This window comes from Bos mutus, chromosome 5 (assembly GCF_027580195.1).
Source record: "Bos mutus isolate GX-2022 chromosome 5, NWIPB_WYAK_1.1, whole genome shotgun sequence".
Lineage (NCBI taxonomy): Eukaryota > Metazoa > Chordata > Mammalia > Artiodactyla > Bovidae > Bos > Bos mutus.
In genome coordinates, this window is record NC_091621.1 from 107171846 (window position 1) to 107191505 (window position 19660).

General features: G+C 41.1%; 1 protein-coding gene across 1 annotated transcript; it reads right to left on the reverse strand.

Moving 5' to 3' along the window:
- Positions 1–555: 555 nt before the first annotated feature.
- Positions 556–19660, reverse strand: WBP2NL (WBP2 N-terminal like). Its single transcript, XM_005907185.2, has 6 exons — positions 19599–19660; positions 10759–10867; positions 10041–10182; positions 9792–9884; positions 6832–6942; positions 556–938 (listed from the first exon to the last, which is right to left on the reverse strand). The coding sequence occupies exons 1-6, from the start codon at positions 19658–19660 to the stop codon at positions 556–558; spliced, it is 900 nt and encodes a 299-aa protein (XP_005907247.2).

A 19660-nucleotide genomic window follows, 5' to 3' on the forward strand; every position in this document is an offset into this window, starting at 1 on the left:
AAACTGACTCAAGGCGTGTTTAAAAAAATGTAATTTAAAAAAATGCAGCCAATGTCAACCAAATTGTTGGAGAATTAGTTGTATGAACGTACTTCTCCTTTAGCCCATCTAATCAAGAATTGGTGGTGGTGGTGGTGGTGGATTAGTCACTAAGTTGTGTCTGACTCTTTGCAACCCCATGGACTGTAGCCTGCTGGGCTCCTCTGTCCATGGGATTTCCCAGACAAGAATACTGGAGTGGGTTGCCATTTCCTTCTCCCAGGGGATCTTCCTGACCCAGGGATCAAACCTGCATCTCTTGCATTGCAGGCAGATTCTTTACCAACTGAGCCACCAGGGAAGCCCTATCAAGAACTGACTTGGCCTCTAAAATCTAGGCATGGAAGTAAAGCATCATCTTCCCTCTAAGGTTGCCCTTCCAAGGGGTATAACAACTACCTGGGATGGGGCTTCAGCCACCTACCTGAGTCTTCCTTCTTACTGTGACTTCAGTTTTAGGGTGCCCTTTGCTTGGTGAGTCTTCAAGGTTTAACTCTGAGAAGGTGGTAAATGGACCTAAGAAGATGAGGTAGTGGGAAGAGAAGTCTCCTGCTGAGCTGTCACAGATCTGTGAGAGGCAGCTGTATTTCCAGCAGATGGAGCTTCATATGCAGGGGGTAGGGCTTCATTTCCAGCTGGTGGGGCTCCATATCCTGCAGGTGGGGCTCCATATCCCCCAGGTGGGGCACCATATCCCCCAGGTGGGACTCCATATCCCCCAGGTGGGGCTCCATATCCCCCAGGTGGGACTCCATATCCCCCAGGTGGGACTCCATATCCCATAGGTGGGGCTCCATATCCCCCTGGTTGGGCTCCATATCCTTCTGGTGGAGTTCCATATTCCCCTGGTTGGGCTGTATATCCTGGTGGTGGGGGTCCATAGATCACAATTGGATATGCTGAGAAGGAAAAAAAAAATCAGTTACTCATTTTTTAGAGCAGACAAGGAATGAGTAAGAAGGAGATGGAAGATAAAAAAAGTACTGAAGCAGACTGACACAGGAAGAGAATTCAGACAGAACAATGCAAAAGCCTTATCCTTCAGCCATCACCAGTTGGATGCTTTAACATTTCCTGTTGTGGAGGAATTCAAATTAACATGAAAATAACCTATAGTTAAATCTCTACATACTAACAGTTGTACACAGATACATACTTAACTCAGTAAAGTTTGTTTTGATCATAAAAAAAATGCTCAATGAGGAATATGTATTTGGGAAATAGAGAAGAGATAAATTTTTAAAAGTCATCTATAATTCCATCATCAAAGACAAAAACTTATTATTTTGGTATATTTATAGGTAGGATCTCTGTTAATATTTTTTATACAGTCATGATTATGACAATCATACAATTTTTAAACATCTGGCTCTTTTTACTTGATATTGTGAGAATGTTCTTTATATTATTTTTTCTTTTTCTCCTGGCTGCTCTGCATGGTTTGTGGAATCTTAGTTTCCCAACCAGGGATTGAACCTGGCCCTCAGCAATGAAAATGCCAAGTCCTAACCACTGGACTGCCAAGAAAGTTCTTTATATCATTAATGTATTTCACAGATTAAAATCTGGACAATATTTTATCATATGGATAAATGCTATTTATGATAAGTGCTACCTGATTGTCAGAGAGTTATGTTGCTTCCGACTTTCCAATTAATTTTATAATAAACATGGGTTTTATTTATTTCCTTGGCTACATTCCCAAAATGATTTAACTATGTCAACATGAATGGATAACTGTCAAGTTATTTTTCTATAATCCATAATTAATATTTATGCTATCTAGAAAAAAATTAAAAGAATCATCATTAAGATGCTCAAAGAACAAAAGGAAAAATGTATATAAAGTCAAGAAAAGTGATATACGAACAAAATAGAAACAGCAGTAGAGAGATAGAAAACATAACAGGAAACCAAAACAAACAAAGTTCTGGAGCTGAAAACCGCAATAACTGAAATGAAAAATTCACTAGAGGGATTCAAATTCATATTTGAATAGGCAAAAGAAAGAACCAGTAAACCTGAATACAGAACAATAAAAGCTGTAGATAGAGAGGAATAGAAAGAAAAAGATTGAAGGAAAGTGAACAGAGCCCAAGGGACCAGTGGGACACTACCAAGGAGACCAACATATACATTGTAGAAGTTTCAGAAAAAGAAGAAAGAGAGAAAGATGTAGAGAAAGTATGTGAAGAAATAATGACTGAAAACTTCTCAAACCTGATGAAACACATGAATATAAACATCCAAGAAGCTCAATAAACTCAACACCAACACATTATAGTCAAACTTACAAAATAGAGACTCTTGACAGCAGCAAGTTCAGTTCAGTTCAGTTGCTCATTTGTGTCCAACTCTCTGCAACCCCATGAACCCAGCATGCCAAGCCTCCCCGTCCATCACCAACTCCAGGAGTTCACCCAAACTCATGTCCATTGAGTTGGTGATGCCATCCAACCATCTCATCCTCTGTCGTCCCCTTCTCCTCCTGCCCTCAATCTTTCCCAGCATCAGGGTCTTTTCCAGTGACTCAGTTCTTCCCATCAGGTGGCCAAAGTATTGGAGTTTCAGCTTCAGCATCAGTCCTTCCAATGAACACCCAGGACTGATCTCCTTTAGGGTGGACTGGTTGGATCTCCTTGTAGTCCAAGGGACAGCAGCAAGAGAAAAGTGAATAATCACATACAAGAGATCCTCAATAAGAAGATTAGCAGAGCCTCAGAAGAAACTAACTCTACCAACAACTTGATCTTGGACTTTTATCCTCTAGAAATTGTGAGAAAATAAATTTGCATTGTTGTAAAAAAAAAAAAAAGAAGATTAGCAGATTTCTCTTCAGGAATGTTGGAGGCCAGAAATAAACTATCCAACAAGAATCCTATATCTGGCCAAACTCCTTTCAGATAGAGAAAGTAAGATGTTTCCAGATAAACAAAACCTGAGGGAGTTAATTACAACTAGACTTGTCCTGCAAGAAATGCTTAAGGGAGTCAAATGAAAGGACACTAGATAATAATGTGAAGCCATATGAAAAAATAAATATCTCAATAAAGGTAAATCATTGAGCAATTATAAAAGTCAATATTATTATAACAAAGGTTTGTAATTTCATTTTTGTTTTCTACATAAGAGACTAATGCATTTAAAGGAAATAATAAATTGTGTGTTTGGGAACATAGTGTATAGAGATAAAATTTTGTGATATCAACTAAAAGGAGTGAGATGGAGGGCTTGTAAAGGTACAAAATATGTGTATGTTATTGAAGTTAAGATTGTAAAATTCAAATCAGTGTTATAACTTTAGGATTAAAGTTAAATGTAAACCCCATAGTAGTCAAACGCAAAAAAAAAAAAGCTATAAAATATAAACAAAAGGAAATGAGAAAGGAATTCACACTTTTCACTATCAAAAAATCAGCTAAACACAAAAGAAGACAGTGATGCAGAAAATGAGGGACAAAAAAGCTATAAGGCATATAAAAACCAAATAGTAAAACAGTAGAAGTAAGGCTCCCATCATCAGTAATTACTTTAAATGCAAATGGATTAAATTCCCCAATCAAAAGACAGAGTTTGGCAGAATGAATGAAAATTCATGATTCAACTACATGCTATGTGTTTAAGAGACTTGTTCTAGATACAAAGACATAAATAAAAGTAAAGGATGAAAAAAGATATTCCATGTAAATAGTAACCAAAAGAGAGCAAAAGTAACTATGCTAATATCAGACAAAATAGACTTTACAACAAAATAGACTTTACATCATTAAGAGATAAAGAAGAAAATTACACATTAATAAAATGTCCAGTACAGCAAAAGAATATAACAATTATAAACATTTGCACAGCTGATAACAGACCATCACATATATGAAGCAAAAACGGAAGAAGCAATTTTACAGTAATAGTTGAAGACTTGAATATCCCTCACTCACACTGATGGATAGAACAACCAGAGAGAAGATAGATAAGAAAGCAGAGGATCTGAAAAAGCCCACTGGATCCAACAAACATAGGACACTCTACCCAACAACAGAATACACATTACTCTCAAATGCTCAGTTGATCAGCCGTGTCCAACTCTTTGTGACCCCACGGACTGTAGCCCACCAGGCTCCTCTGCCGGTAGAATTTTCCCTTCTCCAGGGGATCTTCCCGACCCAAGGATCGAACCTACATCTCTTATGTCTCCTGCATTGGCAGGTGATTCTTTACCACTAGTGCCACCTGGGACCACTCTCAAGGACACACGTGATATTTTTCAGAATAGACCATATATTAGGTAACAAATTAAGTCTGGATAGATTTTAAAAGATAGATGTCATACAAAGTAGCTTCTCTCATCACAAAGGGATTAATTTATAAATCAACAACAGAAGTAAAACTGGAAAATTCACAAATTTCTGGAAATTAAACACCACACTTGGGCTTCCCTGGTGGTCTAGCGGTTAAGAATCCACCTGCCAATGCAGATGACATGGGTTCAATCTCTGGTCCTGGAAGGTCCCACATGCTGCAGAGCAACTAGGCCTCTGCACCACAACTACTGAAGCCCAGACTCTCTAGGGCCCGTGCTCTGCAACAAGAGAAGCCACTGCGATGAGAAGCCTGCAAGGAAGCACAATGCAAAAAAAGTAGCCCCTGCTTGCTGCCCAAGAGCAGCAACAAACACACAGCGTGGCCAAAAATGAATGAATAAACAATATTTTAAAATGGGCAAAGGACTTGAATAGATACACCTCCAAAGAAGATACACAAATGGTCAACAAGCGCATGAAAAGATACTCAATACCACTGGTCATTAAGAAAATGCAAATTAAAATTATAATGAGATATCACCTCACCTCACTAGGATGACTTTAATATAAACAACTAGCAAAAAGAAAGGAAAATAACAAGCATTGACAATGATATGGAGAAACAGGAACTTGTACATTGCTGGTGAGAGTAAAAAAACAGTGCAGTTGCTGTGGAAAAAGAGTTTGGTGGTTTCTCAAAAAAGTTAAACATTGACTTACCATATCACCCAATGCTTCCAAACCTAAGTATGTACTCAAGAGAAATGAAAACTTATGTCTACAGAGAAACCTATATACAAATGATTATAACAGCTATTATTCATAATAATCATAAGGTAGAAACAAGCCAAATGTGCATCAATGCACGAATGAATGAACAAACTATAATATATACAGTGGAGCATTAGTCAGACACAAAAAGTGAAATATTGATACATACTACATCTTGGACGAGCCTTGAAAACATCATGTTAAGTGAGATAAGCCGAACACAAAGCCACATGTTGCTTGGCTTCTTTTATGTGATATATACGGAACAGGCAAATCCAAAAAGACAAAAAGCAGATTAGAGGAAACCAAGAGGCAAAGGAGAGGGGACAACGAGGGATGACCACTTCGTGGGTATGGGTATTCTTATGGAGTAATGGAAAAGTTTTCCATTTTGTTTGTTTGTTTGCTTTTTGACTGTGCAGCACAGCATGCAGGATCTTAGTTCTTCGACCACGGATCAAACCTGCACCCCCTAAGTGAAAGGGCAGATCAACCACTGGACTGCCAGCGAAGTCTTGGAAGAGTTTTGAAACTGGAGAGAGCTGATGGCTGCACAGCATTGTGATACACTAAATACCATTGAATTGCACGTTTTAAAATGATTAATTGTATGTTATACAAATTTCAATTTAAAAACATTTTTATAAAACCTTAGCAATACTTCAAAATTTTGAATGTCAGTTGATTAACACTTAAAGATTAAGGTAACTGTAAAGGCCAGAAATAACTACCCATCAGCTGTATACAAACTAAATGCTGATGGACATGCATGTCATGCTTTAAGGAAAACCCAAGAAATGGCCTGTATCTGGCGGTCTGTTGACAGCCTGTTAGGAGACCTTTCACGGTCCACCCACAGACTGTGAAGCACATTTGAGAGTACTGATCTACATCTCTGGGGAGCATGGCTCAGCATCTGTGGACAGACACAACTGCTACAGGAGAGGGTACAGGTCACAAAGCCCAGGATTGGAGTCTTCAGTGAGGATGAAGGGTGTGGCACAAGCATGTCGGCTGTGCTTGTATGAGAGAAGAAGGGGGAGGTACGCAAGAGCACACATTTCTGCTCAGGTTGTAAGCAGAAGTGACTTCCTACTGATGACAGTTGCCCAATATTCTCCATATTTGTACATCAAAGTAAGCCTGAAATTGATGCTTTTGAACTGTGGTGTTGGAGAAGACTCTTGAGAGTCCCTAGGACTGCAAGGAAACCAGTCAATACTAAAGAAAATCAATCTTGAATATTCATTGGAAGGACTGCTGCTGAAGCTGAAACTCTAATACTTTGGCCACCTGATGTGAAGAGCCAACTCATTAGAAAATACTCTGATGCTGGGAAAATTGAAGGCAGAAGGAGAAGAGGACAACAGAGGACGAGATGGTTGCATTGCATCACTGACTTGATGGACATGAGCTTGAGCAAGCTCTGGGAGATGGTGACGGACAGGGAAGCCTGGCGTGCTGCAGTCCATGGGGTTGCAAAGAGTAGGACACGACTGAGTGACTGAACAACAACAAAGTCTGAAATGGAAAGCCGGTCACTTACTGACTTGCCACCGGGTTTGAATCTGGAAATGAAATCATGGACTCAACTATTTTCCAATCCCCAAAACTCTGCTGCTTCTCCTGCAGCAGAGTTGGAGGCAAGCTATCCGCAATTAGATCTGTGAGCCCTGGGCACACCTTTCCACCTCCCAGGAAGAACCTCCCTGCCACACCTTACCTGGACAAGGTGTCTGTGAGGAGCACACTGCAGCCCCTGGGACAGTAATTATGTACAGTCCTGAAGTGTCGAACCAGTAATTTACACTTCCAAGTGGAATTCCTCTGGCAGCTGAGAAGACAAATTTGGCAAAATAAGGGCTCTTTAATTCTTTTAAGACAGATATACAGCAACTATCAACCAAATAATTAACAGAGTTTTAACCAACATGTTACACGAGTGTCTGGCAATGCTCCCAAAATACAAGATTTAAAATATATTCTGTCCTTGTCCTCAACTGTATACTTCCTGAAGACAGTGATTGTGTATATTTTCCTGTGCTTATTGAAGGCCTAGCATAATACCCACCATAATAGGGATTCAGAAAAAATTTCAAGTGAGGATTCTATCAAGTTGTCAAGATAACTCCATTAAAGGCCAACATAATGGAAGTACCCTGCAGGTGGTGACTGCAGCCATGAAATTAAGACATTTGCTCCTTGGAAGAAAGCTTATGGCCAACCTAGCTAGCATATTAAAAAGCAGAGACGTCACTTTGCCAACAAAGGTCCATATAGTCAAAGCTATGGTTTTTCCAGTCGTCATGTATGGATGTGAGAGTTGGGCCATGAAGAAGGCTGAGCACCCTTGAAGAATTGATGCTTTTGAACTGTGGTGCTGGAGAAGACTCCTGAGAGTCCTTTGGACAGCAAGGAGATCAAACCCGTCAATCCTAAAGGAAATCAACCCTGAATATGCATTGGAAGGACGGATACTGAAGCTGACACTCCAATACTTTGGCCACCTGATGTGAAGAGACGACTCATTGGAAAAGACCCTGATGCTGGGAAATGTTGAGGGCAGGAGGAGAAGGGGATGACAGAGGATGACATGCTTGGATGGCATCACTGACTCAGTGGACATGAGTTTGAACAAACTCTGGGAGATAGTGAAGGACAGGGAAGCTTGGCATGCTGCAGTCCATGGGGTCACAAAGAGTTGGACATGACTTACCGACTGAACAACAACAACGACATTACCAAAGAAAGCTTCTGTTGGTCTCCTCTGCATCTCTTTTATAAGGACACTTCTTTAACGGTATTTAGTATTTGATGGTATTTGAGTAATCTAGAGTACTTCTCTCATCTCAAGATTCTTAATTATATCTGAAAAGACTTTTTTTTTTTTTTTACAAAGTAACATTCAAAGATTCTGAGGATTATATTTTCAGAGCCATTGTCAACCTGCCACACTAATTTCTGCCCTATGGCATATGACCAGAAACAATGTACACAGCTTCCACGCCTGGCCCATGAAAACATCCAAAGTGAGATCTTTACTCTCTTCCTCACTCTGCTGACCACCCAAAGAGGCTGTGGAAGCTATGTGTTAATGATGAGACTCTACTACCCTGGGTCCCTGAAGGGCTGTGTGGAACAGAGGTGCCTTTAACCCTTGCTGATTGGCCTCTTTTAAGATTTATTTTGATGTGAGCCATTTTTAAAGTCTTTATTGAATTTGTTGTAATACTGCTTCTGTTTTATGCTTTGCTTTTTTGGCCCTGAGGCATGTGGGGTCTGAGCTCCGGACTAGGGATAGAACTCACACTGTCTGCGATGAAAGGGGAAATTTTAACCACTGAACTGTCAGAGAAGTTCTCAACTGGCCTTTATATAAGCAGTAACATCCATTACCTTGTTGTTGTTTGTTTAGTCGCTTAGTTATGTCTGATTTTTTGCCACCCCGTGGACTGTAGCCAGCCAGGCTCCTCTGTCCATAGGATTTCCCAGGCAAGAATACTGGAATGGGTTGTCATTTCCTTCTCCACCATTATCTTAAGTCACTTATAATTTGGGGTTTATCTGTTCCAATAGCTAGCATTATCTTAACTGGGTGGGATGTGCTCAGTTCTGTCCTACTCTTTGTGACCCCATGGACTGTAGCCCTCCAAGTTCATCAGTCCATGGGATTTCCAAGGCAAGATACTGGAGTGGGTTGCCATTTCCTTCTCCAGGGGATCTTCCCAGCCCTGGGATAAAATCCACTTCTGTATTTCCTGCATTGCAAGCGGATTCTTTACCTCTGAGCCACTAGGGAAGCCCCACCATAAGATAGGATAATGTATTATTCTTGCATATGTCTATTTCCACTAGACCATGTGCATCTTAACTAGATTGGAGTTGGTGGTGGAAAGCAAGGGAGAAAGAGGAAGAGCATTCCAGACAGAGCAAATAGCCTGAAGGCTCAGAGATGGGAGAGCAAGGTGCAAAGAAGTCCAGTTGGACTGGAATACAAAAACTGAGAGAGTGAGGGATATAAAGTGAAGCTACATTGAATTAAAAGATTACTTGTATTCTAAGTTTGAAAGAGTTCTCTGGTACACCTGTTAGATCAGTGCTGCAGGACCTGACATTATCTCTTCCCATGCTTTAGTCCCATGAAAAATGAGAATTAAACCCAAGAAGAGCAAAGCTATAGCCAGAGAGAAGACAAGAAGGTACACCAGAGGAATAAGAGCCATGGTAACTCTACCAAAAACAAGAGTACTCAATGATACAGCCACTTAAATGGACAAGAGACTATCAGGTAAAATCATTCGGGTGTCTGCCACTAGATTGTGAACTCCTTCAGTTTAAGGAAGGACTAAATCTTATGTTCCTAGCATGTAGTAGGGTACTTGGTACATAGTCAGTAGGCTCAGGAAATACCCACTGAATACATGTGAAATCTGGAGAAGGAAATGGCAACCTGCTTTAGTATTCTTGCCTGGGAAATCCCATGGATAGAGGAGCCTGGCAGGCTACACCGTACATGAGGCTGAAAAAAGTCAGACACAGCTTAGCGACTAAACAACAACAATATGGGCAAATATCAACGTCCTGACCACAGAGGCCAGAAGTCTTCTCTAGTTAACCGTCCTATTCCAATTAAACAGGTCCCCAAACCCCAAAGCGCCTGATATCTTTATCAGCATCACTCACCAGCAGAGGCAGCTTTTACCATCAGTTGGGCAAATTCGATGGCACCTCCTTTCCTGAAGGATAACTTAAAAACAGCTTGTCCTTCCCAGCCACCTGGAGGGAGAAATGGCAGACGCTCACTAAGAGGCTGGCACGCTGGTAACAGAAGCACTGCCAAAAACATGGAGAGAGGCACCACCCACTGAAGTCTGAATCTTAAACTTTCTGTAAGCTTTTGAGAAAACATACATTTCTGAGGGGGACACTTACCACCTGGAGCTGCCTGAATGGTTCCTTTAATGTAGTTGGGGGCAAAAATTGGTTGTTCAATGGTGCAGTCACTCATCAGGCCAAACGGCATCATAAAAGAAAGCATGGGGTCATTGACTAAGTGTGAAGTCACGAAGACCACCTAAGAAAGGAAAGAAACTTTGGGAAAGGAACGCAATTCGTCCATGGGTTGAGACATAGAAGAACAATTCTAAAGTCAAGGCTGCTTTGGCATCCTGGCCTAATTGAGAAACATCACCGATTTTCTTCCATCACTCTTCAACAAGGAAAATCTCCAAGTGGAAATGGTTCAAAACATTTTGAAAGTCAAGGTTTAACCTCTCTCCCTTTTAAGGGAAATAAATGTCAAGTTAATTAGATCAAAGGAGAAGCAGAAATTACCTGGTATGGGACTTTCCTGGTGGTTCAATGGTTAGGAATCTGCCTGCCAACGCAGGGGACATGGGTTCGATTCCTAGTCCAAGAAGATTCCACATGCCACAGGGCAACTAAGCCTGTGTGCCACAACTCCTGAGCCTGAATGCCCTAGAGCCTGCGCTCCTGAACAAGAGAAGCCACTGCAATGAGAAGCCCGAGCACTGCACCTACAGAGTAACCCCCACTCACCACAACTAGAAAAAGCCCGGGCATAGCAGTGAAGACCCAGCACAGTGAAAAAAAAACGAGAAATAAATTAGATTAAAGAGAGAGAAATTACCCGGTATGAAGTGAGAAACAACGTTCCTTTCTTTGTGCCATTAAAGAGATAGGATTCCACTGGTTTCTGCAGGAAGCAGAGGTCCACATCCTCACACTGCTTCAAGACACTGCAGACAAGAAAGGGCGGACAGCACACAGCTCAGGAGTCATGCAAAAAGACACAGACAAAGCTCTCGGGGCAGTTTCTAGCCTGGAGGGAGGTTATTGGCTGCTACTGGTGCTGCTGCTATTTTATTAAAATAGAAAGGAATTGAAATGATCTTATTCTCTGACAACTCACACTTACTCGTCTTCCTCTTTATCACTGGGTTCTTTTTTTTTTCTTTCTTAGCAAACCTAATTCTATTCTTAAAGTCCACTAATTCTTATACTTCTTGTGCATGTTATATAAAGCACGGTGTTAATGAAACTGTTTCTTGGACTCTGGTAAAGAAGGTGAGACATATGAAGTATGCTACAGGATCCTCTGACATGTCTGCCATGTTCTCCCTTCACTCCTAACCCAAAAAACCTGGACCCATCCTACGCTTACAGAATCCTCCTGGGTCTTTTTTCCCTTTCTTAGTTTTATATATATATATATATACACACACACATACATACATACATATACATATGCTATTAATATTTATTGAAAGAATGAATGAATGAAAACATGAATATAAGTAATAATGCAAGAAAAACATGATATGCATCACATAAGTGGAACAAAATATCATGGCAGGTAGAGATCAGCTCTTGGTAGAAGTAATTAGGAATGATTTTATAGAAAAGTTGAAATTTGAGCTGATTCACATCATTCAACAGGCAAGGCAGAACTGTGACCTGCCGCTGTCTCAGTAGGTAGGTCACATGATCAAGGAAATGGTGATATGTCAGAGGGATCCATTTAAGAACTAACATAGTCCTGATATGAGGTAATAAGAACTGGAATTAGGGTGATAGTATATGGCTAAAAAGCGCTTCTTAAGAGACTATGAAAAAATGGATGTCAGCAACAATAGTGGAATAGGGAACTCTAAAAGCCAGTCTAGAACTCTAGAATCTAATCAAAAGCTTATAGCAACTAGGGGAATGTTTAATCAAGAAAAAAAATAAGAGCATCAATAAGAGCTTTGTGCACTTTAACTTACCCCAGTACTCCTCCACTCCCTAGCTTGGCACAGCTCTGAAAACAACAACCCACATTCTCAGTATAAGTACAAAGTACTGGGGTGAGGGGAAGAGAACAGACCTTACTATGGTTTTCTGTTTTGACCTGTCCAGGAGTTCCCTGGAGGACTAGCTCAGAATTCTCTCAGGATTAAGGCAGCTACCCAGGGCACATTTGTTAAACAACATTTCAAAATGTGTGAGAGCAGTTAAGTGGGGCAAAAGATGATTTTGGGGGGCAAACAATAAAAAACTTAAAAAACAGGAAGAAAAGACTGGAGAATGAGATGCTTTGAGGAATAAAGGCTTTGAAAACCTCTGACATGTTCATGGGAATCTAGAAAGCATCACAGACTGGGTGCTTTCCCATATCAGGGCTGGGTTCATGCTCAGAAGAAACCTGAGAAGGCTCTAGAACTGTTACCTCTGGTTGACAATGAGGCTCTGCCCAACCAGGAAGTAAAAATTAAGACAGTTTTACACTGCTTGACTGAGTGACAAAGACTGGCTCACACACACACACACACACACACACACACACACACAGCCCATCTAGGATATATAAAGAACTCCTACAACTCAACAACAACAAATGTAATTTAAAAATGGACAAAGGGATAACCAACAAGGACCTACTGTATAGTACATGGAACTCTGCTCAGTGTTAGGTGGTAGCCTGGATGGGAGGGGAGTTTGGGGGAGAATGGATACATGTATACGCATGACTGAGTCTTTTTGCTGTTCACCTGAAACTATCACATTGTTAATCAGTTATACCTCAATACAAAATAAAAAGTTTAAAAAAAAATTTTTTTTTTAATGGACAGAGGATTTAAATAGACATTTCTCCAAAATAATATATAAATAGCAAAAAATATGAGAAGATGCTCAACATTATTAATCATCATAGAAATGCAAATCAAAACCACAAATGAGATTCACCTCACACCTGTTAGGATGACTACTATTGAAAAAGATATCCTAGGTGTTTGTGGCCTAGAATATTGACAGGTTGAAGATTCTGTGCACTCTTGGTGGGACTGTAAAGTGGTTCAGGCACTATGGAACAGTATGGAGTTGCCTCAAAAATTAAAAATAGAATTACTCCATGATCCAGCAATCCCACTTCTGGGTATATATCAAAAAGAACTGAAAACAAGATCTCAAAAAGATATTTGTGCACTCATATTCATAATAGCCAAGAGGAGGAAGCAATCTAAAAGTCTATCAGTGAATGGAGAAACAAAATGTGGTATATACGTACAATGGAATATTATTCAGGCTTAAAAAGGAAGGAATATTGTCACATGCCACAACATGGGTGAACCTTGAGGACATTATGCTAAGTGCAATAGCAGAGACAAAGACAATTATATGATTTCACCTACATGTGGAATCTAAAACAAAATCAAATTCATAGAAGCAAAGAGTATAACAGTAGTTATTGGGGATTGAGGGGATGAGGGAAGTGGGGAAATGTTAGGCAAGGATACAAATTTAAAGTTATGTAAGATGAGTAAATTGAAGAAAGTAGGGAAAACTACTAGACCATTCAGGTATGACCTAAATCAAATCCCTTATGATTATATGGTGGAAGTGACAAATAGATTCAAGGGACTAAATCTTGATAGAGTGCCTGAAGAACTATGGATGGAAGTTCGTAACATTGTATAGGAGGCGGTGACCAAAACTATCCCCAAGAAGAAGAAATGCAAAAAGGCAAAATGGTTGTCTGAGGGGGCCTTATAAATAGCTGAGAAAAGAAGAGAAGAGAAAGGTAAAGGAGAAAAGGAAAGATACACCCATCTGAATGCAGAGTTCCAAACAATAGCAAGGAGAAGTAAGAACACTTTCCTAAGTGATTAATGCAAAGAAACAGATGAAACCAATAGACTGGGAAAGACTAGAGATTTCTTCAAGAAAATCAAAGAAACCAAGGGAACATTTCATGCAAAAATGGGCACAATAAAGGACAGAAATGGTATGGGCTTAACAGAAGCAGAAGATATTAAGAGGAGGTGGCAAGAATACGCATGAGAACTATACAAAAAAGATCTGAATGACCCAGATAACCACGATGGTGTGATCAGTCATGTAGAGCCAGACATCCTGGAGTGCAAAATCCAATGGGCCTTAAGAAGCATCACTACGAACAAGCTAGTGGAGGTGATGGAATTCCAGGTCAGCTATTTCAAATCCTAAAAGATGATGCTGTGAAAGTGCTGCACTCAATATGCCAGCAAGTTTGGAAAACTCAGCAGTGGCCACAAGACTGGAAAAGGTCAGTTTTCATTCCAATCCCAAAGAAAGGCAATGCCAAAGAATGCTCAAACTACCGCACAATTGCACTCATCTCACACGCTAGCAAAGTAATGCTCAAAATTCTCCAAGCGAAGCTTCAACAGTACCTGAACCAAGAACTTCCAGATGTTCAAGCTGGGTTTAGAAAAGGCAGAGGAACCAGAAATCAAATTGCCAACATCTGCTGGATCATGGAAAAAGCAAGAGAGTTCCAGAAAACCATCTACTTCTGCTTTATTGACTATGCCAAAACCTTGATTGTGTGGATCACAACAAACTGTGGAAAATTCTGAAAGAGATGGGAATACCAGACCACCTGACCTGCCTCTTGAGAAATCTGTATGCAGGCCAAGAAGCAATAGTTAGAACCGGACATGGAATAACGGACTGGTTCCAAATTGGGAAAGGAGTATGTCAAGGCTGTATATTGTCACTCCACTTATTTAACTTATATGCAGAATACATCATGCAAAATGCCGGGCTAGATGAAGCACAAGCTGGAATCAAGACTGCTGGGAAAAATATCAATAACCTCAGACATGCAGATGACAACACCCTTATGGCAGAAAGTGAAGAGGAACTGAACAGCCTCTTGATGAAAGTGAAAGAGGAGAGTGAAAAAGATGGCTTGAAACTCAACATTCAAAAAACAAAGATCATGGTATCCAGTCCCATCACTTCATGGCAAATAGATGGGGAAACAATGGAAACAGTGACAGACTTTATTTTCTTGGTCTCCAAAATCACTGCAGATGGTGACTGCAGCCATGAAATTAAAAGAGGAGAAAAGCTATGACCAATCTAGACAGCATATTGAAAAGCAGAGACATTACTTTGCCAACAAAGGTCCATCTATTCAAAGCTATGGTTTTTCCAGTAGTCATGTATGGATGTGAGACTTGGACCATAAAGAAAGCTGAATGCAGAAGAATTGATGCTTTTGAACTGTGGTGTTGGAGAAGACTGTTGAGAGTCCCTTGGACTGCAAGGAGATCAAACTAGTCAATCCTAAAGGAAATCAGTCCTGCATATTCATTGGAAGGACTGATGCTGAAGCTGAAGCTCCAATAATTTGGCCACCTGATGCAAAGAACTGACTCACTGGAAAAGACCCTGATGCTGGGAAAGATTGAAGGCAGCGTGACAAGGGGTCAACAGAGGATGAGATGATTGGATGGCATCACCAACTCGATGGACATGAGTTTGAGCAAGCTCTGGGAGTTGCTGATGGTCAGGGAAGCCTGGTGTGTTGCAGTCCATGGGGCTGCAAAGAGTCGGAAACGACTGAGGAACTCAACTGAACTGAAGATGAATAAGTCTAGAGATCTAATATGCAGGTGTGAAGACTATATTTAATAATACTGTATTGAACACTGGAAATATGCTAAGAGAGTAGATTTGAAGTACTTTCATCACACTAAAATAAAAATATAATTATTTGAGGAAATGAAATGTTAACTAACTTGACTGCAATAATCATTTCACTGTGTACATTACATTATTGTTATATACATTATATACAATTTTTATTTTTTAATGGCTAAGATATTAAATTTTGTTATGTGTTTTTACCACACAAAAATGATGAACAAATTAGGCAAAAAGTGGAGGATATTTATGAACCAAGAAAATTCACCAAATACATATATAGTCGATAACCGTAAGACAAAAATAATTTCATTAGAAATAAAACTTTTAAAAAAGATTTCATTATTTGGATTCCATTATCAGACTAGCTTCCCTGGTGGCTCAGATGGTAAAGTGTCTGCCTGCAACGCGGGAGACCTGGGTTCGATCCCTGAGTCAGGAAGATCTTCTGGAGAAGGAAATGGAAACCCACTCCAGTACTCTTGCTTGGAAAATTCGATGGATGGAGGAGCCTGGTAAGCTACAGTCCATGGAGTCGCAAAGAGTCGGACACGACTGAGCGACTTCACTTTCCTTTCCTTTCCTATCAGGCTGGCAGAGCTATCAAAGGTTAACATTTAGTGTTGGCAAGGTGAAATTGGGACACAAAGTATTAAAAAGAATGTAAATTGATACAATTCTGTAGGGGGATTTTTCCAGTGGTCATGTATGGATGTGAAAATTGGACTGTAAAGAAAGCTGAGCACCGAAGAATTGATGCTTTTGAACTGTGGTGTTGGAGAAGACTGTTGAGAGTCCCTTGGACTGCAAGGAGATCTAACCAATCCATCCTAAAGGAGATCAGTCCTGAATATTCATTGGAAGGACTGATGCTGAAGCTGAAACTCCAATACTTTGGCCACCTCATGCGAAGAGCTGACTCATTTGAAAAGACCCTGATGCTGGGAAAGATTGAGGGCAGGAGGAGAAGGGGATGACAGAGGATGAGGTGGTTGGATGGCATCATCGACTCAATGGACATGGGTCTGGGTGAACTCCGGGAGTTGGTGATGGACAGGGAGGCCTGGCGTGCTGTGGTTCATGGGATTGCAAAGAGTCGGGTACACCTGAGTGACTGAACTGCAACTGAAACTGTAGGGGGATTTTGCAATAAATATATTTCCATTTATAAATATGTTAAATATAAAATATGTGTAATATTTTAAAATATTTTTTACTAGGATTTTTATTTTTATATTATAAATATATAAAAATTTTTTTAAGTCTATGTCCTCTGGGGACTTCCTGGTGATCCAGCAGTTAAGACTTCGAGCTCCCAATGCAGGAGGCCTGGGTTCAATTCCTGGTCCAGGAACTAGATCCTGCACACCAGAACTAAAGATCCCACAGGCCACAACAAAGGTTTGTGTGCCAAAATCAAGACTCAGCACAGCCAAATAAATGCAAATAAATATTTAAATAAATAACAAATAAATATTTTTCTTAAAGTTTATGTCTTCTCACCCCACAATTTCACTTTCAGGAATATGTCTGAAAGAAACATTTTGATAGGTGAACAAAAATAGATCTTTAAGAAATTCACTGTGGCAATGTTTATAGCAATGACAAATTAAAACCAGACTTATCCCAGATAGTGGCTTGAGCAAAAATGTCTGCATATGGGAGTACCAGACATCGAAAATAATGATGTATTAATAGATGTCAATACTGCAAAGCATTCTCAATACATCGGTAAATGAGGAAAATTACAAAGCAGTCTGATAGGGGAAGGTGTGTGTATTTCCACAGGGGGACGTGCAAAAGAATACATATCAAAATATAAAAAGCACTTAATGTAAGAATTTGGAGTAATTAAATGTTTCCCAATTTTTCTACATGGCATTACCTGCACATTTTAGAATATGAATTTTTTTAAAAAACAAAACTCAGTCAGTATCTTCCTTTTTACCAGTACAGTTCAGTCATTCAGTCGTGTCGGACTCTTTGCGACCCCATGAATTGCAGCACGCCAGGCCTCCCTGTCCATCACAAACTCCTGGAGTTCACTCAAACTCACATCCATCGAGTCGTTGATGCCATCCAGCCATCTCATCCTCTGTCCCCAATCCCTCCCAGCATCAGAGTCTTTTCCAACGAGTCAACTCTTCGCATGAGTTGGCCAAAGTACTAGAGTTTCAGCTTTAGCATCAGTCCTGAACGCCCAGAACTGATCTCCATTAGGATGGACTGGTTGGATCTCCTTGCAGTCCATTTTACCAGTACAGTCTGGCTCATACATTTATGACTTTTCAGCTGGGATCAGAAAAAATCTCCACACAACACAGCCAAGCTGTGATGAATTTCTTAACTGAGTATTGTGAATAGTCAGGAGAAGTCAAAATATAACCAATCTTCTTCCTCTCAAGCTATTTCTCTAAAGCAGTTTCTATCCCAAAAGGTAGAGTCCTGACAGAGCTTTGCTTGCAGAGGAGAAAAAAGAGACATAGTCCTCCTCCTCTTCGAGGGGCAGCCAGCGTAGAAACATGAATACACACTACCAAAATTCAGAGCTGTCCCACATGCCTGACCATATGATTTTAAGCAAATTACTTTTTGTTTCACTTTTTCCACCTGTGAAATGAGGAAAATAGTACTGATCCTCATTGCAGATAGAGCAGTTATAAACGTAAAGCCCTTAGAACAGTGCCCTAATAAGGCCAACCATTGGAGAGCACAGAAAGGACTCCACAAAGATAATTCACATAAAATCAATATTTGTTATAATTTTTTTAAGACCACGCTTCATTCCTTGCCTCCAGGGCACAAACAGAAAAGCAGAGAGACAAACCTGTAGCCCAGCTGAGAAGACACCCAAACACCAGATTAGAAGTGGCTTCCAGGCACAGAGCCACAGGCACACAGGTCTCAGTTCTCCAGGCCAGCATGCAGGGCGTCAGCAAGGTGGGCGGGCAATCATCTCACTACTGGGAAAACTGAACAAAAGAGCAGCGGTCCTCTAGGACCAAGGGAGGACATACAGCCTTGACAGAGTGTATAAATCTGTCAAGAAAATATTCTGGAGAAGGAAGCACAGAAAAAACAGATCTGGACATCAGCATGATGTACTGATGTACTTAAAGGATCTTCCTGAGAGATGCATTCAAAGCAATCTGGGTGTGTTTTGCCTCACCTGAGCACTGCATTGGGCTTCAGAGTCTCACAGCTAGGTGAGAGCAAAGGAAAATGAGGGCAAATCTGAGCAGAGAGAGGAGCATATTCAAGAACTGCTGGGGAGTTCGAACAGGACTCTTAACAGCCTGGGCAGGGGATGGAGGAGGGGAGTGAAGCAGGGGCCGAGGTATTGGGTAGGGAAGTAAAAATGGGCAACTCTGAGCCGAACCTGACAGAGGCTGGAGGAAACGGGTGAGCGGCAGGCACTGCTAGCACCACAAAGCCATGGGTGCAAACCCCAGGGCCGCCATGGGAGGTGAGAGAACATCACTCTTCCCAGACGTGTCTTCTTTTGGTCCCCATCTTTACAAAAAAAGTTAAGACCAGCCATCTCCTTGGTTGGGGGCGAAGAAGAGAGAGAGCTTTTTGAAGTTCTGAGGGGGAAGAGAGGCCCTGGACAGTTCAGGATCTTTCTAGAAAGAGCCACACTCGTGCCTTTTCTACCTCCCAGAAGCCTGGGACCTTGTTGCCCTCACTCTACAAAGGTAGCACACTCCTAACGGCACCGCATGCCACCCCGAGGGTCGGTGTGACTTCCCTTTCCTGCCACTGCACTTCAACTTTTTTCTGAGGCAGCACACGGCTCACTCTCTGCGCACGTGCCCGTCACACTCCTATTCCCGCCTCTACCACATTCACATCCAGAACACCCGCGAGGCAGCGCCGGCCCTAACGGTCGGGGAAGAGCTACGCTTGCCGTGAGCTCAAAAAAGGCGGGGAAGTCTCTGATTGGCTGAGAGTTTGTGCGCCTCCAATTCTCCTGGCCTCTCCTCCCTCCGACAGCTCCACAGGCTTCCTCCCAGGCACCTTTCGCCAGAGGGGATGAGGGCCCCACGACGGCTCTCGGTGTGGCTCTGGTTCACTGCCAT